Source organism: Elgaria multicarinata, chromosome 11 (genome assembly GCF_023053635.1).
Source record: "Elgaria multicarinata webbii isolate HBS135686 ecotype San Diego chromosome 11, rElgMul1.1.pri, whole genome shotgun sequence".
In the NCBI taxonomy this organism is placed as follows: domain Eukaryota; kingdom Metazoa; phylum Chordata; class Lepidosauria; order Squamata; family Anguidae; genus Elgaria; species Elgaria multicarinata.
Genome location: NC_086181.1, coordinates 9,184,218 through 9,207,181, shown reverse-complemented (window position 1 = coordinate 9,207,181; position 22,964 = coordinate 9,184,218). Strand labels below are relative to the sequence as shown.

General features: G+C 45.1%; 2 protein-coding genes across 2 annotated transcripts in view; one reads left to right on the top strand and one right to left on the bottom strand.

Moving 5' to 3' along the window:
- FTSJ3 (FtsJ RNA 2'-O-methyltransferase 3) overlaps positions 1–5,689 on the bottom strand; it is a 28,735-nt gene extending 23,046 nt beyond the window's left edge. Inside the window, exons 1-2 of the mRNA XM_063138748.1 lie at positions 5,352–5,689; positions 1,358–1,463 (exon numbers count right to left, since the gene is read on the bottom strand). Coding sequence (XP_062994818.1) covers positions 1,358–1,463; positions 5,352–5,418 — 173 coding nt within the window. The 5' untranslated portion in view covers positions 5,419–5,689. The remainder of the gene's footprint in view (positions 1–1,357; positions 1,464–5,351) is intronic.
- A 4,236-nt stretch (positions 5,690–9,925) lies between these two features.
- Positions 9,926–20,818, top strand: PSMC5 (proteasome 26S subunit, ATPase 5). The gene is made up of 12 exons (XM_063138763.1): positions 9,926–9,994; positions 11,433–11,504; positions 12,350–12,419; positions 13,884–13,981; positions 15,512–15,568; positions 15,751–15,981; positions 17,023–17,149; positions 17,601–17,791; positions 18,737–18,835; positions 18,980–19,090; positions 19,642–19,728; positions 20,652–20,818. Exons 1-12 carry the CDS (start codon positions 9,947–9,949, stop codon positions 20,703–20,705), a joined length of 1,245 nt encoding a protein of 414 aa, XP_062994833.1. The 5' UTR covers positions 9,926–9,946; the 3' UTR covers positions 20,706–20,818.
- The last annotated feature ends 2,146 nt before the right edge of the window (positions 20,819–22,964 follow it).

Below are 22,964 nucleotides of genomic sequence, written 5' to 3'. Positions count from 1 at the left end.
GCGGGTGAACAAACATCCTCCTTGATAGAAGATGGAATTGGATCTTTTTATTCTGCGTAACTAAAAAACTGTCATGCTCTTACACCAGACCAGTCTTTGAATGTCACTAGCATAAGATAGCAACACGCGTAGCATAAGGTTTAAAGAGAATGTGATCTAGGAGCCCCTTGGTACAAATCTTATCTCAATCATAATTACACAAGCCTGCCTAGCCCCTATATCTGCATCTGTAATATAGAAATATTAATTCTGGCCTAATTTACAGGCTTTTTAAAAGGATTACTGAGATATTTGCAAACAAAGTACACAAATGCACTCACCAGCTTATAGCTGGTGCATGGATCTTTTCATACAATGAGGAAAGAGTCAGGGAAAGCCAACACGCTTGTATTTACAAGAAGGCCCGAAGTCTCTGCCTGATGCCATACTAAACCTCAGGGACTCTCAGAAAGCAGCAAGATGTATATGGCAAATATTGGAAACGATTTTAAAAAACACACAAACCGAAGTTAGATGACCGGCACTAGGGCCTTAATAGCAAACTTGACAAGTTATGTAAGAATCAGATGTGAGAAATTGCATTTTGTTTGTAAATAAACGGGAATGCAACATAGAACTTTGTAGTCAGGAAGTGCTATTCCCAAGTCGGTAGCACTAATTCAATTTAATACAAGAAAAAAATAGCTCGTGGTTTAGAAACTTCAAGCAAAAAACAAAACAAAAAACCCACCTGGATATTTCCCTCAATGTTTAGTGTTATATATCTTATAAATTATGGACTATAGCTCTTCCTTTTCTTGAACTGCTAGATGTAAATATTGTGGGGTGTGTGTGCATGCTATAGGGGTGTGTGTATAACCACACCCACATAGATATCTTTATAACAAGATATGTTGATATTTATAATTATAATAGCAAATAATACTTTAAAAAAGAAAGGAGACCGCTTCGCTTTCTAATACTTTCTGAGGCTCAGTACAACAGACATGAGCCCTCAACCCCTCTTCCCAGCTCAAGCTGGAGTGGAGGGCAGGAATTCCCCGTCCCAGTCACCTTCCTCCGTTTGCAAAGCACATTCCACAATTAAGAAAAAATCCAAACGAATTTACTCAGTAGTGTCACTGGTCTATACTGAATCCATTTTTGCAGATGTAGGACTGGGCAAGTTTTCAGGTAACACAAATTTCGTCATTGGGATGGGTACATATATATTCAATGGAGAGTCACTGGAAGCTTCTCCCCTGCTACCAATAACATATGGCCCTCTATATTCTACTTGTGTCAATAGCAAGACTGCTGTCATCCTCCATGACTCCCTACCTCCACCTCCAGCCCCACCCCTCTGCTGGTCACTAACCATCCTCCAGGAGCAGCACACAGATCTAGCAGCGCCCGTGACTTTGGGAGGAACTGGAATTTGCGGTTCAACTGGATGAGCTTGAAGGACGAACGGGAACGGAAGCCTGGAAAAGGGAGATGGGACATCAAAACCAGCTACAGTTAGAAACAGAGCTGTACACATACAGGACCCTGCAACATGGGAAGCAGTACTAAATGGGCTACTTGCGGTTGCAAAGGGAACGCCTGCTCATGGTTTTAAGAGTCTCAAATGGCTATGGCAGCTCAGAGTGCCTTTTACCAGCTTTGGCGGGTTCTCCACCTACAGCTTCTCCTGGACAGGGATAGCTCGGCCTCCGTGGTACAAGGTGCTAGCAACCTCAAGACTGGATCACTGCAATGCACTCTGTGGCCCGGTTCAGACAACACGCTAAACCATGTTGACATTGACTGGCAGCAACAGCTCTCCAGGGTTTCAGACAGGATTCTTTCCTAGACTTAGCTGGAGATGGCAGGGTGCTGAACATGGGACCTTCTGCACAGAAAGTGTGTGCCCTACCATCGAACTATGGCCTCTCCTCTGAGGGAGGACAACCCCACTGATGCTCACCCAGTTCTTAAGAGTGGCACAGTAATGGCTAAGAGTGGTGTAATGGCTAAAGAGACTGAGCTATGAATCAGGAGGTCCCTGGTTTGAATCTTGCATCTTTCTTGGGCAAGCCATTTTAAGCAGACAGGGTGAATCCTTCTTGCCTTCCAGCTTGGATGTGCAGAACACTTCTTTCCCCTAGACTAAACATGTCTTAAGAACAACATGGTAAGCAACAAGTTTTGGTACATTTTCATTTGTACTTTCTTCTTTATAATGTTGTTTCATCATTCCCATCATAAGCTGCTCTCAGCTTTAACACACAGACAGACACACACACAAACACACACACACATATATGAGACAGGAAAAATGCTCAAACACAGCCAGCTTCAGCTTTGTCCATCCTTTTAAAAAAATTCTGAACCTTGTTGAGTGGCTGGTTTGACATGTGTGCATGCTTCCCTGGTTAGCAACTTGGTTCCAGGCTCAATCCAAAGTGCTGGTTTTGATCTTTAAGAGTGCAATCCTAAGGGATTGGTGCTCGATAGACTATCTATCCAAAACCTTGCTGGCAAAAGCCATGGAAGGCAGGAAGCGCAAGGAAGCCTTTACAGTCTCTCCATTCTCAATTTATTTATTTCTCTAAGCTAGATCGGCTTCTCAGCCTGTCTGGCTTGCTTACCAGGGAGTGGATGAGAACAGCAACAAAAAGGCTATTGGATCGAGCAGTTCCAGGCCTCTTCTCCTCCCTTTCTGCCTACCGTCCTGCCCCTTTCTTCCCTGTTAACGTCTTTTCTGAGGTCGTACTTGCAACTTCAGAAGATAAACCTCTGGGGAGATTTCCTCAGTAACTGGGAAGATCCACGATCACATCTCTTCTTCCACAGTCATAGCTCAGTCTGCAGCCATGGAGGGGGAGATGTGCACCATCCGATGACTCCCTAGATCCTGTGTGGGAGCCATAGGGTTGCTCTGTAAAGCTCTAAATGGCCTGGGATTCATAAATCCCCTTCCTCCACGTGAGCCTGGTAGATGAAGGGAATTGGTAGATGAAGGATTCCTCTGAATCCGAAATGTCGAGCATTTTCACATCATTACAAAAATAAAAAGTTCATTGTTTATCTATACACGGCACCAGAGCTCGTCTCTCTTTCTTCCACCTTCCACGTGAGCCTGCCCAACGAATTTATCTTCTGAGATCTTGTATTTCCCCACGTTGAGAAATACCGTGGGTACCTGAGACAGGGCCTTCTCAGCTGTGATGCCCAAGACTGAAAACAATCTTCCAAGCAAGAGCAGTCTGGCCCATTCACTGGTCACTCTTAGACAGATAGCATCTACTGTTTATTTCTGTGAGTTTTTCTATGTTACCATGGTTCAATTATTTCCTGTTGATGCTGTATTTTACTCATTTAGGTCGCAATCCTATGGCCATCCAATGTAAAACAGGAGGAGCAGTGGAGTTTAGACCCCCCCCCTGCTCTGCATTTTAGCTAGACAGACATTTTCACCCATCTATCTGAGGCTCAGGGAGGGAGAGGGACAGAGGCTGGGGATAGCTGGTATCCCAGATTCCCCAACCCCTCCCTTCCCTGTCTATCAGAACACCCCCTTTCCATCCTCTCCAAGGTTGCCCTTCCCTTCCCTTCTGGGACAGAAAATTCCACAGTTTAGGTGTGGCCACACAGAAGGTCCTTTCTCTTGTCCCCATCAACTGCGCTTCCACCATAGACGGCATGCAGAGAAGGGCCTCTCCATCAGATCCTGAATGGTATGGGAGGTGAAGGTCTAACAATATACATTAGAAGGGTGAGGTCCATATTTAGTGTTAAGAAATAAATGTGTGCAAGGTTCTTCTTTGGGGCCTAACCACTCCCTCCCTCCCTATGGACATCAGAGGACCTTTTCTTCTGTCACCCCCAGATTGTGGAATGGCCTGCCGGAGGAGATTCGTAAAATTAACTCTCTGTGAAATTTTAAGGCAGCTTTAAAGACTAGCCTTTTCCGGCAGGCCTACCCAGTTCAATGTAAAATCAAGAATTTTTAAGATGTATTGATTCCTGTTCTAATGTTGTTCCCCCCTCGATCCAAAGTGAGAGGCGGGTAAGAAATATATATATTATATTATTATTATTATTATTATTATTATTATTATTATTATTATTATTCCTCCTCACATATCGAGGCTGTAGCCAAGTCCTGCCGTTTTTTCCTATATAATATTGCTAGGATCCGTCCGTTCTTATCTGAATTTTCTGCTAAGACCCTTGTCCATGCATTGGTTATCTCCCGTTTGGACTTTTGTAATCTTCTTTTGACTGGTCTTCCTTATGCTCATCTCTCCTCTTTGGTCTTTCTTCACCATTCTGCAGCCAAGATTATTTTCTTGGCTCGTTTTGACCATGTTTCTCCTTTGATGAAATCTCTTCATTGGCTTCTGATCCCATATAGAATTCAGTATAAGCTTCTTTTGCTGACATTCAAAGGGTGTCATGATCTTGCACCTTCTTACCTTTCTTCTCTCATTTCACTTTACCATCCCCCTCGTACCCTCCGTTCTTCAAATGTTATGTTGCTCTCCCGCCCAAGAGTCTCTATCTCTCTTGCCCGGTTTCGCTCATTCTCTCTGGCTGCCCCATTTGCTTGGAATGCTCTTCCAGAGCAGCTATGTACCACGAGTTCCATTGTAGATTTTAAAATGCGTTTGAAAACTCATTTGTTTTCAATAGCTTTTGGTATTTTAGCTTGATTTACTGTTCTTATTGCTATGATTATTCTCTTATTTCTGCTTTGTGAACCCCTTCCCCCCCTTCATATGTTTTAATGTGATTTTAGATTGTAAGCCTCTAGGCAGGGTATCGCTGTTTTATTTGTATATTTTGTACAGCACCAAGTACATTGTTGGTGCTATATAAATATAATAATAATAATAATAATAATAAGAAGAAGAAGAAGAAGAAGAAGAATGAAGTAAGTGAACTTGAATGCTGAAGCGAGACTCAGAGAGTCCAGTCACAGACACTCTGTGTGACCTACTTCACAGGGTTGCTGTAAGAATAAAATGGAGAGGAGGAGAACTATGAAAGCTGCCTAGGATGTCTTGCAAGAGAAAAGAAGATGGGATATAAATAATAATAGGGATATTATTATTATTATTAATAATAATAATAATAGAACAACTTCAAACCCCACCCCTCAGTAAATCCTCAAGAAGTCTCAATCTAGGACTTGTTGTGAAAGCCAGGACTAGGACTTGGCTAACTCATATGCCATCAGCAAAAAAAGAAGAGTGCCTCTGTGCCCACACAGAGTAACTAACTGCACTACTGAGTCACTATCCCCCATATATCCGGGAATGAGGACAACGCATACATTGAGGGTTCTCGGCAAAACGCAGGCTCTCCCCACCCCGTTTTCTCACCAGTCTCCTTGGCCAGGTGATAAAACTTGTCCCTTCGGCTCTTGCCCACTTTGCCCTTCTTGCCCATCTTGGGAACGCGGCTCCTCCTGCTGCGCGAAGAAATGCCGACTGCCGGCGGACACGCACGTGCGCCGAACTTGCTATGACCCTCCCCTCGACCCGTAGTCCTTTCCCTTCCTCGTTTTCTATCATACGTGCATCTGCAGCGCCATAACCATCTTGAGTGTGTCACAGCCGCCTCACCCCGAAATACAAACGGGGGATACACAAAGAGCCCCTCTCCTTTCGACCAGATCTCAAAGAAGCCGGAAAAGAATGCTGCCGTATTGTCACTCTATTTCGCTAATTTCCCCCCCCCCCCTCAGGTAGCGGTAAAGTCCCCTTCCAAGATGGCCGCAAGAATCGTCCACTGTGACTTCCGTTTCCGTCGCGAGTTTTATGCTTCTTAACTTTACGTATGCGAAGCAGGGACTTTTGGGTAATTTTTTAAAGAGAAAACCAAGATTTTTTTAAAAAAAACCTTTACAGAGACGTCATTTCCGATTCCTGGTTGTAGAATTTTTTTCATATGCGGGGCAAGAGTGGTGGAAGTGTAAAAAAGGGCTGGCAAACGGATGCCTGAATTTATCTTTTAAAAAAGTGGACCGTTTAAAAGTGGACCTTTTCATTGTGACTGATAAACAGCTGCTCTAGCCTTGTCCCTCCACCAACAATCACATCGGCTGATTCGGATTGCTCCTCTAGAGACTGCACATCTCTCCTGCTCCCAAAGATCAGAATCCTATCCTCCCCGTATTTTGTCATGTGGTCTTTCTAAACAGCTGCCTTGAGTCTAAATCAGCCCCAGAAGTTTTTGAATAAGTGTTCCTTTTGGGCAGCTCTTTTGATCTTGTTATGGGTATCCGTCATCACCCATGGCTGTGATTAAAGCTGCAATCCTATGCATTAAAGCTGCAATCCTATGCATGTTTAGACAGAAAAGAGTCCCACAATTTGTCTAGAACTGGGTCCTAAGAATGTGATAGTCTTGGATTCTCATTTAGTCAAAATTTGGGTGCCTTCATTGAGATTAATTAGGGTGACCATATGAAAAGGAGGACAGGGCTCCTGTATCTTTAACAGTTGCATAGAAAAGGGAATTTCAGCAGGTGTCATTTGTATATATGGGGAACCTGGTGAAATTCCCTCTTCATCACAACAGTTAAAGCTGCAGGTGCCCTGCCCTCTTTTAAACCTGGTCGCAGTATAGCTCCTGCAGCTTTAACTGCTGAGATGAAGAGGGAATTTCACCAGGTGCGACATGCAAATGACACCTGCTGAAATTCCCTTTTCTATGCAACTGCTAAAGATACAGGAGTCCTGTCCTCCTTTTCAGAGGGTTACCCTAGATTAATGGGATCTACGTTAGTCGTGATTAACGTCCCACTGATTTCAATGGGTACACCCTTAAGTATGACTAAATGAGAACCCAATTCTTAGGGCACAATCCTATGTATGTTTAGACAAGCAAACAAACAAAACAAACCCAACACAAAGTCCAACAACTCCCAGCATGTTGGGATTTGTAGGGCTTCTTTCCTGCCTAAACATGCACAGGTTTGCGTCCTTAAACTTTTAAGGTGCCACAAGACCCTCGGTTGTTTGTGATACTTGGATGGGAAGTACTTTTTGTGAACCGCCCAGAGAGCTCCGGCTATTGGGTGGTATAGAAATGTAATAAATAAATTAAATAAATAAATGTTGGCATTTAACTTCCCCAGTCTTATCTTCTTATTTATTATTTATTATAGGACTTGTATCCCGCCCTTTAGCCATAGAAGGCTATCAAGGCAGCTTACAAAAATAATTCTTAAGACAGTCCCTGCCCACAGGCTTTCAATCTAAAAAAACATGACACAAAAGGAAAGGGGATTGGGAGGGAAGAGGAGAAAAAGTAAATTTAGGCACTAGATTCTTCATTGCAAAGATCAGCAGGTCATGGACACAGTGGAAGGGCTGCTGCTTCCTCTCCCTCTGATGGCCTCATCAGTGACAGTTGGTAGCAGGAGGGAGGGGGGCTTTCAGCTGGAGCTGGGTCCATGGAGAGGTGCCTGGCTGCTGCTTCCTCTTCCTTTGTTAGTGGTATGTGGCACAGCAGTAGTGTTTAATGCACAGCAACTAGGGTGGGGGTGGTATCTAGGGTTGCCAGCCAGTTGCTCAGCAGGGTCTCTGTACTTTTGGCAGTTGCATGACAGAGCAAAGAGGAGCAGGCGTGGTGTCCCTCATGGCTTAGCACCCATGCTAAAGACAGCATCACCTGTTGCCTGACTGTCCTGCCATGACTCTGCCCCATTTCATCTGTTCCACCGATAGCATGTTCCACCTGTGTATCTAAGGTGTTCTGCCAAATCATTGTTAGCATGGTGGCAATGTATTTGGTGTTCCAACCACATAGCAGGGCTTCTACTGAATCCCATAGCCCCTCAGCTGGTGGATTTTCACTATGGGATTGTCCCCTAAGGCTTCTGAGATCACCCTTTATGGAATAGATAGAAGACACTGCATATTAATTATGGTAAAAGTCTGCTTCTAACGAGTCTTGGAAAGATCAACACTTTCATTTTAGCCCACCCTGTCAAAGGAAAATAGTCTGTTTTAATCAGTAGTCTGAAAGAAAGAACCAAGGAGGTATAACTACATTTAACCTGGAAGATTCCAAATTCCTCATGCCTTTTCCACATAAGCTTGGTTCTGAAAGGCAGTCTGCAAGGAGCTGGAAATTAGAAAAGGAAGTCTGCTCCTTTCCTTGCTGATAGGATGGTGTAGAATAATATTTCTCAAAGCTGCTCTTCCCAGTACAGGTCTCAAGCTGGAAAGTGATTATTAACAAATTTGTACCAGGAATATGGACAGGAACTCTCTGGCTCCTTTGATCCAGAGGAAAACGGCTCTCGGGAAGCAATCCCTGAATTCTCCCCAGGTTCCAAGAAAAGAAAAACAAAACAGAAAAGGAATTCTGCATTGCCCGCAGCCCAGATACGGCTGTAAACCTGTGCTGAAAATGAGTCCTCTTGAATGAAGCGGGACTTAATAATTTCTGCATAAAGATACAAAGGAGCGGGCTCCACTATTTTCTCTTTTTACAAATCTGCGAGTTCCTTTCCAAGAACCAACGAGAGACTGGCTCCTCCTCCATGAAATCAGAGCACTTGGGGTGTGTATGTGTGTGTGTGTGTACGCGCAGAGGTTTTTTTAAATTAGTATTTTAAAGCCTCGAATCCTCTTCTGCTTTATTTGCCAGTGTGGTCTAGTGGTTAGAGCATCGGGCTGAGACCCGGAAGATCTGGGTCCTAGTTCCCATTCAGCCATAAATTTGGGCCAGGCACTCTCAGCATAGCCTACTTCACAGGATTGTCGTGAGGATAAACTGGACAGGAGGAGGATCATGGAAGCTGCCTTGGGTTCCTGGGAGGAAAGTCAGGACATAAATTCTTGTGGAGAAGAATTCTTCTTCTGGAGAAGCCCTTCTTTCAGTCCCACCATCTTCACAGGCGCGCTTGGTGGGAACGTGGGAGAGGGCCTTCTTGGTGGCTGCTCCTGTGCTCTGGAACTCTCTTCCCAGGGAAGCTAGACTGGCTCCCTCCTTGATGGGCAGGCTAAAACTTGTTTGTATCAGCAGGCCTTTGGAGAAGAATCTGGCCCTCCATCTATGTTAATGTCTTATAATTTTGTTGTGTAGTTTAAATGTTTATGGGGTGGTAGTTTTCTGTTCTTTTCCCCCAATGTATGTTTTAAACTTTGTAAAACTGCCTTGCTAGGGAAAGTGGAGGCAAAAGGAAGAGGGGCCGACCAAGGGCAAGATGGATGGATGATATTCTGGAAGTGACAGACTTGACCTTTGGGGGAGCTAGGGGTGGCGATGGTCGACAGAAAGCTCTGGCGTGGGCTGGTCCATGAAGTCACGAAGAGTCGGAAACGACTGAACGAATAAACAACAAGGCCGCCTTGAGGCCCAGCATTGGGCAAAAGGCGGGATACAAATAAATAAATATAATAATTGTTGTTGTTTATTCATTCAGTTGCTTCTGACTCTTCGTGACTTCATGGACCAGCCCACGCCAGAGCTTTCTGTCGGCTTAATTGATGATAATAATAATGGAATTAACTAGTGGACGCTGGTGGCTCCGATGTCAGTGGGGCTGAGAATTTGCTCTAGGTTTCAGTCAGAACTCCAAAGAGAACTATCCAATGTCCTGAACCCAATCCCCAAAATGGGTTCAGCACCTCGGAGAGCTCGTTTAGAGTTCCGACTGAAAACCCAGAGCGAATTCACACAGCCCCAATGACGTCGGAGCCGCCAGCCTCCCCTGCTATTAACACTGCTTCCAATGCACTTCCCACCCTTCTTGTCCCGCATACGCGAACTGCAATCCGGAACCGGACGTATAGTGTTTAACTCCGTCGAGACCGTTGAAGGGGAAAGACACCCATTTCCCTTCCGTCAGCAAGAAAAAGGGAGGGGGGAAAGAGAGCGCGTCCGCCATATTGGTTAAGGGCGCGAAGCGGGAAGCGGGGCCTTCCGCGGTGTCCGCCTTTGCGCACGCGCACTTCTGTCAATGTTGATGCCGGCGAGGGAGAAAATGGCGGTGGAAGGGCCGGAGCAGGTAGGCAGATCTCGGGGGTTGCTGAGTCACTCCGGTATCTCCCCTCATTCCCCACCCCAAATCCCCGGCGGTGGCGGCGCGAAGGGAGACAATTTATAGGGGGGAGGGCTTTATTTGTATTGCGGTGGGTGAGCGATCCGGACAGACATCGCCCAGGAAGGGGGAGATTGTAAAAGGGCTTCCATTGAAAGGGACGGGGCCGTAGGGAGAGGCTCGGACGGGGCCTCCTGAAGGGGCTCTGAGTTGAAAGGGGCATTCATTGGGGGGGTAGGAAGTCCAAGCCGAAGGGAAGGGATGAAGTTATGACCTGAAGGAAGGGCATGTATGTATAAGTGTGTGTGTACACACACACACTTTTATGCCACCCCCTATAATACAGATGTCCGTGCTGTTATGTATCTATATCTACATATAATAAAAGCCGAAGGGAAGGGATGAAGTTATGACCTGAAGGAAGGGCAAGTATGAATAAGTGTGTGAATGTGTGTGTGTGTACACACACACACACACACTTTTATGCCACCCCCTATAATACAGATGTCTGTGCTGTTATGTATCTATATCTACATATAATAAAAGCCGAAGGGAAGGGATGAAGTTATGACCTGAAGGAAGGGCAAGTATGAATAAGTGTGTGAATGTGTGTGTGTGTACACACACACACACACACACACACACACTTTTATGCCACCCCCTATAATACAGATGCCCGTGCGGTTATGTATCTATATCTACATATAATAAAAGGACAGTGTGCGCAAAAGCACGAAGATGGTTGGCATACAATTTAAAACGAAACTCTCATCTCCCTCAATACAGGCTTGCATTTTCAGGATGTTGAGGTTAAAAAAATGCTTTGCTGAATATGGGGTGGGAATCACAGCTGGAAAGGGGCTTACTGCCTTATTTGGGTCCTATGTAGGTTATAGAGTGCTTGTTTCTAAAGAGAAGGGGCATTGCGTTCTGAGCTGGGGAGAGGTGTAGAGCTGTAATCTTAAAATGGGTTCATTTGCAGACCAAAATAAGCAGGTGACAGCAAAAACAGCAAGATTTTTAGCAGGCGCTATCAAAATAAGATCTACCATCTTATCAGAGGCTTAATTTCTCACAGCTCCTTTGACTGAACAGAAGTTTATTTGTTTTATTTACTTATTCTTATTTTATGTGTAAAGGCTTGTATTAATTTTGGAATTTGAATTTAATGCAATTTTTTTAGAATGCAACTTGGGTAATTTTGGTCAAGTACAATCTTGCTTTTATTCTTTTGTATGTCTCATTTCAAATGCTAAGGCCTGTGGCTGATGCAAATAAAGGAATTCATTCATTCAAAATGGGCTCATGCTATTGGTAGAGAGCTGTAACTTAAAGGGAGGTGTGTGTCCCTGCTTGAATTGATCTACCCTTTCTTCCTTCTTGCCACCCCAAATCTCCTCTGCAGATGGAGTTGGATGAAGGCAAGGGAGGGACTGGGTTGCGCCAGTATTACCTGTCCAAGATTGAGGAACTACAGGTGAGCTTTTTCTGTTTCTTGGAGTGGAGGATGAAGAGAAGTTGCTGTATTTTACCCCCTTCCTCACAGCCAGGCATTATTTTCATACATTTGTAGGAAGCAGGTGGGTTAGTTAAAGTTGGCTTAATGGGGTGGGTCAGGACATACTTGGGTTGGATTAGGGGATCTTTGGCTGGCCTCCAGTCATATAATCCCCCCTTGATTGTCATTTATTATTATGTATTTCTATGGTGCCTGCATTAAGTAAAAGCTATTCCAACAAATCAAGTGTCAGGCGCCCAGGAGCTATTCCAAAAAATCAGTGTCAGGCTCTCGGGTGTACAATGTATGGATGAAATGAAGCATGTCTTCTAAAAGTATGGTGGAAGTGGTTTTTTCAGGGCTGAGAAAGTGTGTTCAAACTTTTGACCGCACAGAATGTATCTCTCTCTTTATCCTAACAGAGATGACACATGAGGAAAAGGGTCATTGGGGGTGGGGGTGGTAGAGGAGCTAAAGCATTTTGACAAAGAGAGGCCAAAAACTGAGTTGTGAATTGGCATTTATTATTTGGGGGTAGGCTGCTTCTCTCCTCCATCCCCATTGGGATGAAGATAGAACTGCCCATCATTCCTTCATCTCCCAGCCTATGGCTGGATCCAAAGTGCTCCAGCCGACAACTTGAGTAGAACAATTCTCTGGCAGGGAAGGAGGGAGAAGCACTCATTTTCTAGCCGATGGCTGAGTTCAGGCTGATCTCCCTACTGTTGCCGTGGCCTTAGTGATGTGATCTCCCAATAGCAGTCTTTGTCTGATTGTTGCACTGTTGGGGTGATTGATCATCTTTCCTCTTTTCTTTCTCCAAGTTGATAGTCAATGATAAGAGCCAGAATCTCAGGCGGTTGCAGGCCCAGCGGAATGAGCTCAATGCCAAGGGTAAGTTGGGAACAGCGTGGCTCTCTGCAACGTTGCGCTTGTGACCAGAAAGCAGGGAGAGTGGTTTGGGTGACTGGATGTGCTCAAATACCCTGAGAGTGGATCAGGGGTTTGGGGCATGGTTGTACAGATGTGAAGACTCAGGGGGGGGGGATGGGGGGCATGTACAGGGTTTCCCCCAAAGCTTCCCCCCAAATATTTTTGTAGAAAAAATGGGGAGAAACCCTCTTATGAACTATTTTCTCTTTTGGGAAAATGAGTGAAATGCTTTTAAAAGCAGGTTTTGAAATACTTGTGTTAGCGCGCCTTGATCCCCTCAAAATGGTTTCTAATAATTATGTTATAACTATAGCGGGTAACCTGCAGTAATGAGTAATTGCAATAGCTGTACACCGTAGATGTGTACAACTCAGATTATCCTATGGGCCGACAGACAGACATTTCTTTTTAACAGGGTTGGAAACCGTCTGAAGAGTGATTGTTGCTTGCAGTAGCCGCGTGAAGTTGCGGTGTGTGTGTTTGTTGTATTGTTTCTTGACCATGCTGACTGGCGACTGTTTCTAAGCCCAAATATTACAAACTTCCTTCTGCTTGCCACAGTGTTGATGGTTTCGGTTTTAAACTCTTATTTCTCTCCCTATTTCCCCAAATGGCAAAAAAACCAAGCAACAACAACAACAACAAAGTACTTTTGGTACCTTAAGGTGTGGCAGCTTCTTGCTCCAACTCTTAATACCTGTGCTCCACACTGGGTGTATTTGTAATGTACTGGAAGGCATTTAGGACGCAGTCCTGTGCGTGTAGGACTTTTTTCCCTATCTAAACAACAGCTGTCTGGGGAGTGTTGGGAATTGTCGACTTTTTCCTATCTAACCATGCATAGGATTGTATCTTTGTACTCTTACATTTAAATATGGGAAACAGTACAGTTTTATGTGAGGATTTATACACAAAGCATTGTATGTCCTTAAAGTTAGTTTTTGGAGCTGCTGAAATAAAATAGGTAATGCATATATACCTAGAGACCCTGTGTGGTATAGAGTGTTGGACTGAGACTTGGGAGATCCGTTTTTTAGTCCCCACTCAGCCATGGAGATCACTAGGTGAGTTTGAGACAGTCACTTGACTCACAGCCTAACCTAGCTCACCCATTTATTGTGAGGATAAAATGGAGAGGAGGAAGGACTATGTAAGCCACATTGGGTTCCTTGCAAGAGGGGGGGGGGAAAGGTGGGCTATAAATATAATAGAAATAAATATATTTCAACTTCTTCCCAAATGTATTAATGAAAAATAAAAACAACTTCAGGAGCGCTCAAAATGTTCCATGACTTCAAGACCTCTGGAAATGTTACTCCTTTAGGGACAGAGAGATCAGCAGTGTGTCCTAGCTGATGAGTAGGGAGACATTTTCTCCTCTCCCTTCTAATGTGAATGCTCTTTGATTTCCTCTACCTCCCACAGTACGCCTGCTTCGTGAGGAGCTACAGCTTCTGCAGGAACAAGGCTCCTATGTGGGCGAGGTCGTGAGGGCTATGGACAAAAAGAAGGTGCTTGTGAAGGTATGGTTACCCCCTCTGTACCCGTATCAGATACTTCTGTTCTTCAGCTGAGTGAGGATGGGGGTTGTCCTTGAAATAGACTAGGAGTATGGTTTGAGAATAATAACATAGCATTTAAATGGCACTTTTGAATGTTTGATGCAAAGTGTGATGTTTATTTATTTATTTATTACATTTTTATACCGCCCAATAGCCGAAGCTCTCTGGGCGGTTCACAAAAATTAAAACCATCATAAAACAACCAACAAGTTAAAAAACACAAATACAAAATACAATATAAAAAGCACAACCAGGATAACCATGTTGTGGTTAGTGTCAGGTTATAACTGGGAACACCTGGGTTCAAATCCCCACTCAGCCATGAAACTTACTGGGTGACCTTGGGCCAGTCACCACCTCTCACCTTAACTTCCCTCACAGGGTTGTTGTAAGGCAGAGCTTTCCAAACTTTTCATGTTGGTGACACACTTTTTAGACATGCATCATTTTGTGAACCGCCCAGAAAGCTTCGGCTATTGGGCGGTATAAAAATGTAATAAATAAAATAAATAATAAATGTCGCGACACAGTAATTCAGTTTTACTAGCAAACCGAAGGTTAAACTAACCCCTTATAAGAGATACGGACACGTACATAAATTGTAATAATGAAATGTATGGGGACACAACATATCTCATGAAAACCTTTCATTTATATTTTTTTAAATATATGATTTGCAGGGTAATAACATACATTTCCAAGACTTTGCCGATTCCAAGACGGTGTTCTATCAAAAAACTGGACCCATGGAATTTCTCGAATGCGTCACTTCAGGTGCAGCTGCCTCACCAGAAGTGATGCGGAATCAGCTGTTTCGACCCGATTATGCATACTGTGCATGCGCAGTACCTGTATGATCCCTTGACCGTGGTGTGCATACATGGATAGAACAGAAGGGGAATATATTAGTACACCATACTAATCGGCACCGTTGCTGCAGAAAAATGCATGCAAGTTGGTATTGATTATTTCACATAGACTCAGAGGTTTCTCGTTACCTTCGCGTGACACACCTACACACTGCAGCTGATACACTAACGTGTTGCGACATACAGTTTGGAAAGCTCTGTTGACAGGGAGATGCAAGTATGCCACCCTTAGTTCCTTGGAGGAAGAGTGGGATAAAAAGCTAATACATATTTTGTAATTCCTAGAAGTGCTCTGTAAGGTAGCTCAGTATTATCCCCATATTACAAATTTGGGGGTTGGAGACTGAACCTGAGGCAATGATGGCCACCTAATAAGTTCATGGCAAAAGTGAGCTTTGAACCAGGGGCTTCCACATTCACAGTTCATTTTCTTAGTTACACGCTTTCTGGACAGAAGCAGCCAATGCTAAAAGTGTTACACAAGCTGAGGGGCAGAAGTGAAGAAGGGATGTATTTTTCAGTGAGCCGTATTGACCCTTGCTCTTTATTCGCTTGGCTTCTTTGCTGTTGATGCTGGGAATGTTCTGTTCTCATGGTGGTTCGTGGCCCTCTTCTATTCCAGGTCCATCCAGAAGGCAAGTTTGTGGTTGATGTTGATAAAAACATAGACATCAATGATGTGAGTATCTGCTGGGCCATGTCTTGCTTTCAGGGGTGGGGAGGGCATTGTACACTTCGCTAGACCCGCAGGATTTGGGGCACTCTTTTGTTCTCGTTTTTCCTGGTTGTGGGGGTGCTGCTTTTGAAATGCCCTTGGCTGCCAGAGCTACTTGCAGCCTCACCTCCGTCTTTACCGTCCAGGTGACTCCAAACTGCCGTGTTGCCCTGCGGAATGACAGCTACACGCTCCACAAAATCCTGCCGAACAAGGTGGACCCCCTGGTCTCATTGATGATGGTGGAGAAAGTGCCCGACTCCACTTACGAGATGATTGGTGGCCTCGACAAGCAGATCAAAGAGATCAAGGAAGTGATTGAGCTGCCTGTCAAGCATCCGGAGCTTTTTGAAGCTCTGGGCATTGCTCAACCCAAGGCAAGTGAGGACGGTGCTTCCCACCCTTCGGTTCTCCCCCTCCCCCCCCCCCCCCCAATGTTAACTGGCTGGGCTGCACCATGTCACACTAGGTCAGACTGACTGTGGAGTAACGGGTAGGTCCTTGTTTGCACTTAACCTCGACTTATATAAGGATAACAAAATATTAATCTTGGGAAACAGGAAACAGCCCCTCCCTCACACCCACCTTGAGCCCTTCTTAAGGGCCTGTCTGAAAGTTGGGAGGGGCCGTAGCATGTGCTTTGTTTCAGAAAGCCCAGGTTCAGCCCCTGGTATCTCTAGTCCAAGGATCTTAGGTCAGGGGGCTGGGAAAAGAGCCTGAGAAACAAGTGTGGCTAGGCCAGCCTTCCTCAACCTGGGACGCTCCAGATGTGTTGGACTACAACTCCCAGAATGCCCCAGCCAGCTCTGGCTGGGGCATTCTGGGAGATGTAGTCCAACACATCTGGAGTGACCCAGGTTGAGGAAGGCTGGGCTAGACAGTACTGGACTGATGGCCTGCCCTGGTAAGTGCCAGGTTCCTAGAACTCTCCCCATGCCCATATCAAAATGGGTAACTCTTCTGCGGAAGGCTGCAGGTCCTTGCACAGTGATAACTTTTTTAAAACTCAGGGAGTTCCAGGGATCAATTCTGTTTGAAAGTTGCATCCTCCTGACTAGGTTGCTTTGCCCCCCTCTCCTCCCAGACTACGGATATGGGTCTATCTGTGGTTAGTTGAGTAATGAGAGGGACGCATGCTGCATGCCATCCCAGGCACTCTATTTGTGTATTTCAAGGCTAACACTTGATAAGCCATGGCTCTCCCTCTGAAGAGGAATTCAAATTGGATTCACTTTAGGTCTCTGTTTTAGGAATGTGGTGCCCCTTGCTTCATTGCTCCAAGTAGCAGTCAAGGGAGAGTGGACAGCTGCCTGGGAGATGAGTTGCTAGGGTGTTGTAGTGCTGTGAGTTTCTCTCCCCACCCCCTTCGCTGACTATTAGAATCCCCCCAGCTAATCTTGCAGCGTTCTCGATTGCAGGGCGTGCTGCTCTACGGACCCCCTGGCACTGGAAAAACTTTGCTGGCCCGAGCAGTGGCTCATCACACGGACTGCACCTTCATCCGTGTCTCTGGCTCTGAGCTTGTGCAGAAATTCATTGGAGAGGGTGAGTGGGGGGGGGGGGGGAGAAATGGAGAGGCCTAAGAGTGGTCCTTTCCCATGGGGGGGGGGGGAAAGCCTAACTGTCGTGCAGAACCTTCAGTGGATGCCTTGAAAGGGCAGCTTACAACTTAAAAAATGCCGAATGGGAACGCCGGCCCCAGCCCAGGCCTTGTCCGGTAGTTACCAGCTTCTGCGGCCAGACCTCCTTTTTACGCGCATACATTTTCCCAGGGATGCCACTTGAGCAAACACCCAGTTATCCCCACGTCTCTTAGAAAGGCAGCTTTATGTTGATCAGGCTCTCTGAAATGGAGTTGAGGACTCAGAGGATGGATCAAAATAGATAAGGAACCAGAAGAGCATTTTACAAAGGGGTCCGTTGCTGAAGGGGGCTGTTGAGCGTCCTGCGGTCGTTGCCCAGGAGCTAAGGGAGCTCTGCTTGTTTACGGTGGCAGGTGCCCGGATGGTGCGTGAGCTCTTTGTCATGGCCCGGGAGCACGCTCCCTCCATCATCTTCATGGACGAGATAGACTCCATTGGCTCCTCCCGTCTGGAGGGCGGCTCTGGGGGGGACAGCGAAGTGCAGCGCACCATGTTGGAGTTGCTCAATCAGCTTGACGGTTTTGAGGCCACTAAGAACATCAAGGTAGGTTGAGTGAGGAGTGCGATGTCATGCTCTCCCATGATGGCGTGTGTAATGCCTGCCTTGAAGAGCCTATAAAGTGGGAGGGGCATGGAATGGGGGGAGGAGAGAGCAAAAGGCCAGTGGGTAAGGGAAGGCAGTCGGGGCTGGAGAAGGAGGAGAAAAGAGAAGAAAGGGCGGAGGAACCACCAGCACCGGGGTGGGGGGGAAGGAGACAGTCCGCTGCTCCACAAAGAGAGCACCTTCACACAGGGACAGGCAGCCAAGGGCTAGAGAACTGGGAGGAGCAACGGTTGATGGTCCAGCAACAATAATGCTGTGGTCTGCACAGTGGAATGTGGGTTGAAGTCAGAGTTGAATATATTTGGTTCATAGCTCTGTTAATGGTTTTCTTAATGTTGTTATTCGCCAAACTTTTTAAAAGCAGAATAAACATGGTTAAATATTGGTCGAGGTGATTGCAGCCTGCCCCTCCTCATCCTCGTTGTAGAAACCTGAAGCTTCACCTATGCATTATGCCACTGTTTTGCATCAGCTTTGCAGCCTGCATACGTAGCTTTACTTGGCACCATCTTGATTTATTTATTTTTAAAGGACTGACCTTGATGGTTGCACTTACGGTCGTAATGCTTTGCTACCAGCACCACGTGGATCAGGATCTAGGGAGGACAGAGATGGAGGATTAGGAGGGAGAGAGGGAATCATAGAATCATAGAATAGCAGAGTTGGAAGGGGCCTACGAGACCATCGAGTCCAAGAGTGGGAGTTGGGGTTAGGTCTGTGCGGGATTCAAGTGAGCAACCAGGCAGCTTGGGGCAGAGACTTCCTCATTGGCTGTTGATAGGGGTGAGGGGGATGGATGGATGGATGGATGAGCATCGTGTGTAGGTATTCATCAGTCGGAACTTTGACTTCAGGCATCTAGTAAAATCTGTCCTTCCTGTGCAGGTAATCATGGCAACCAACCGCATAGACATCTTGGATTCAGCCCTTCTTCGCCCTGGCCGCATTGATAGGAAAATAGAATTCCCTCCTCCCAACGAAGAGGTAACAGGGTGGGGAACAGTTGCTTTACTTCCTGTCGTAGGCCTTCCATTGTCCTACCGAAGGCGTTTGAGAGAGTTGGCTTCATCTTCCGTACAGTATTGTCATCTGATTGTAGCTTCCTCTCCTCCTTCTGTAACCCCACAGGCTCGGCTGGACATCTTGAAGATTCACTCTCGCAAGATGAACCTGACACGGGGAATCAATCTGCGGAAGATTGCAGAACTGATGCCCGGAGCCTCGGGAGCGGAGGTCAAGGTAAGGTGGCAAGATGGAGTTGGGGAAGGAGTGCCAGACCGGGCTAGCAGAACCTTTCAACTGTTGCCTGTATATTTAAGGAGTATTTGATCATCATGGGCGGCTAGAAATTCTTGCTGGAACAGTTTTTGTCGTTTGTAGCCTTGCTTCAATGAATAGAAAGTTTCTCAGATCTTCCCTGTATCTGTGATATTGTATTCCTCTACATATTCAAATATTTTGGCATTTTGCTGTACTAACCTGTTTTTCACAAGCATGGACCCTATGAATATTCATTGTCATAGAGAGATATGTCATAAAGTTTGTTAAATATTGATATGATCAATATTTTAGCTAAATGCACAAAATGCACACTTCCTAAGTATCACGGCTTGATTAAACATTGCACTTTGTATTTAACCAGATGTACAAATTATCCCCCGAAATCCTCTGTATTAGGAGTAATCATTTTTTTATCCTTAGATGGGACAGAAGTAGGTCTGCCTGGCCTGTATTGTTCTTTTAGAATTTGTGGGCCAGTTCAAGCGCGTTTCTTACATTGTGTTTTTCAGGGTGTGTGTACAGAAGCTGGCATGTACGCATTGAGAGAGAGGAGGGTACATGTAACTCAAGAAGACTTTGAAATGGCTGTAGCAAAGGTACTGTTGGTTGTGGTTACAAGGGAAAGGCTGTTCCGGGGCACGTACATACGTTTTCACCTTTGTTACCCCATCAGTGTATCAGAGCTGACCAGTAAGGAACTATTTTTCTCCTGAGCTGCTGCATATTTAACAGGGGAGAGGTAACACTTGGAATCTTACAGTTCAGTCATTTATGATGCCTGAAGCTTTACTGGGAAAGTGTCTGCAGCTTTTCGCATGGCAGAACAGACAATGAGGAAGCAACCCCACCCTATAGGTGGGATAGTTGGAGGTACTGACCAGGTTTGCACGTCATGACAACTCATGGGTTGTTATTCCTTGGGTTGTTGGGACTGAGTGCACGCGTTGCTGCCTTGGGCACACGCCTCACTTCTGCTTTGAGTTAACAACCTGTGACTGCTCTGTTCATAGGTTGTGAGCATGACGTCTGAACCTGGACACTCTTAATTGTCTAGAGGTTAAACAACCCAGCGTTAAAATACAATTTGTTGTTGGGTTAACTCTGGGCTGTTTAACTCCTAAACAACCTAGTGACCAGGTTTGGATGTTACACTCGCAACTTATGAATGGGATAGTAGGTTGTTTACTGAAGGTGAGGAAGACCCCAAAGGCAGTGCACTTGCTCCTGCCCACCCAGTTAGTCTTATGTGCGAACTAGGTCAATGTACTTTTAGGGTGGGATAAGCAGAAGTTGAAACTGTATTTTCTGAGAGCCAGCATACAAAGGGATCCTAAGATCTATGGAATCTGGGTAGCCATCCAACTCTTGTGACATTCCATCTTGCCTTAAAGCCACAGCATATATAGCCGCAGAGAGCTTTCAAAGTTTAAAAGCAGTGTCTAAGACGGGCCACTTTACTCCTCTCTGTTGCTTGGACCTCTTGTCCTGCCTCATTTCTAATGCTCATTCTCCTTGGCAGGTGATGCAAAAAGACAGTGAGAAGAACATGTCCATCAAGAAACTCTGGAAATAAAAAGCAGTTGCTGCTCCTGCGAGCGATTTCCTACCTCGCTGGCTGCCTATTTCTGCTGTAATCTTTACACCCAATTTCCTTTTTCCTGTAATAAAATTGTATTCTAAAATTGAGTACTATCAGTCCTCATTGGCAGTAGAAGGGGAAAAAAGCAAAGAGAGGTTTATTTAAGAATCTATCCATCCCTACAGTAACAGAAACTAGTTCTTAATGATGAATAAACTATTATGCCTTTTGGTAGAGTAGGTCTAACTCTGATCACTGGGGGAAAAGGAATGTGCTAGAGAGCCTTCTTAAAAGCTTTCGAGAGGGTGGCAGGTTCCATTCCAGCTGCCATGTTTGAAAAGTGTCTCTTCAGCTCTATTCTTAATCTTATGCTATGTAAAGACCTCAACAGCAGGCATGGCTTGTAATGTAGCTTTCTTGCCAAGTCCTGAATAGTAGGCCCGTGTGTGTCTCTACCAATCAATTGTCAGAGAGTACCTTTTATAGAGGTTGGGGTGGAGAGAAAATTGCCGAGAGGATGATGACAGAGATCCATGGTGGGGCATCAGGGCAGAGTTATGGGCTAAGCTCAAAGCGTTTACCTTAGGGAAGCCCATCTCTGCAATGCCCAGTTAGCAGGTGTTGCTTCACACAGTTTTGGGCAGGAAAATCTACACGCTGCCATCAGGATTACAGAAGTTATGAACAGACTCCTTTGAAATAGGACTGTTAGAAATGACATCACCTCAGTCTGTGGTAGATTATTGCAATGCAATGTGCCTGCCTGCAACAGCAAGTGTTAATTATGCATCTGTGAACTTGTCTTGCAATAAAAGGTAGTCATCTAAATGTATAATTATGTTTTAAAACATGTTTGGACAGTAGAGGTAAAGCTCGGGGGAAAGGCCTGGTTTATACAGGCATGACTATACAGGCCTGGTTTATACAGTCACAGTAACTTATGTGACTGAACCATTATGGACCCACAACTAGTTGAAAGCATGAATTCTATGAAAGCTGCATAATGCAGTTCACCATAATGCTTATAGAGGGGGAGTACAAAATACTTTCATCTATTGGGACTAGAACAGTGGTGTCTGCAGGTGAGAGAAAAAAAATCTTTGTGCCTAAAGCCTGTTTGTCATAGCTTTCAGACTGGAGTTGCAGATTTTACTTTTTACGGGGCTGCAGCTCAAAACAGTTCAAGTTCAGGAGCCTGCTTGCTTACTATACAGCCCCAAATGAATGGTGCTTAGCAGTTAGTTTTGTCGTACACGATGCTGAATGCAAGTTTGAACTGATGGGAGAAACAGCATTTTAAAAAAAGTATATAGAAATAATACATATAGTCGACGGTTATTTAACCCACCGTGGGTTATTGTGTTGTGTGGTGGAAGTTTTCTAACCAACAATTGGTTATTTGGCCAAAATAACCAACGCTGTGCAGAGTTGGCTATTTGAACTACTGTTGATTGGAGGGCACCGTTGGTTATTTCATCAGCCACAGAGTTGCAAGGCAAAAGCAGTCAAAGTGGCAGCTGCCGCTTGAATCCAGCTGGTGGGATAGATTTTCGGCAGCAATGGCTGACGTGATACTAGCAGGACAGGGAGAAGATGGCGGGGGATGAGTGAGTCAACTCAGCACGCACTAATAGTCAACTCAACGTGGATATTAATCCACGCAATGGTTATTATGTCGTGTGGGGAGCACCCTCTCACAGCCAATAGGTGTTACTAAACTAGGCCATCTGCAATTCTCAAACTGTTCTACAGGAAAGAATGTAAAGAAGCTGCCGAAGGGGTAGATCTTCATTTTTTAAAAAATTATTAAAAAATAAATTGTAAAGAATTGTTACTATGCACTAGACAATCAGAATGTCCAACTGTTACAAAACCTTCAAAACATTTCGTCTAGAAAAAGTATAACAAAATATCAAAGACGTTTTTGGAATGCTTATTATTCCAGAGACCAAGTTAGACAGCATACAAGCTGTCAGCTGCAGTAAGAACATGCTAATTCAATAGCTTTCAAACTCTGACTTCAGGTAACACATCAGGTTTCTGCTGACCTATATGTTGCAGTCGATTCTAGGGCACAGTCTAAGATGTGGCTGGTGTCTTGCAAAGTTAGAACACATCTATTAGTCCCACATGAACCTGGAACATAATATCCAGGCAACAGAGTGTGTCCACTGAGTATCCAATACACTGCTAATATGGCTAAGCCGTCTCTCACAAATGTTTGCCATTACTAATCTCATTGAGGAACTCCTG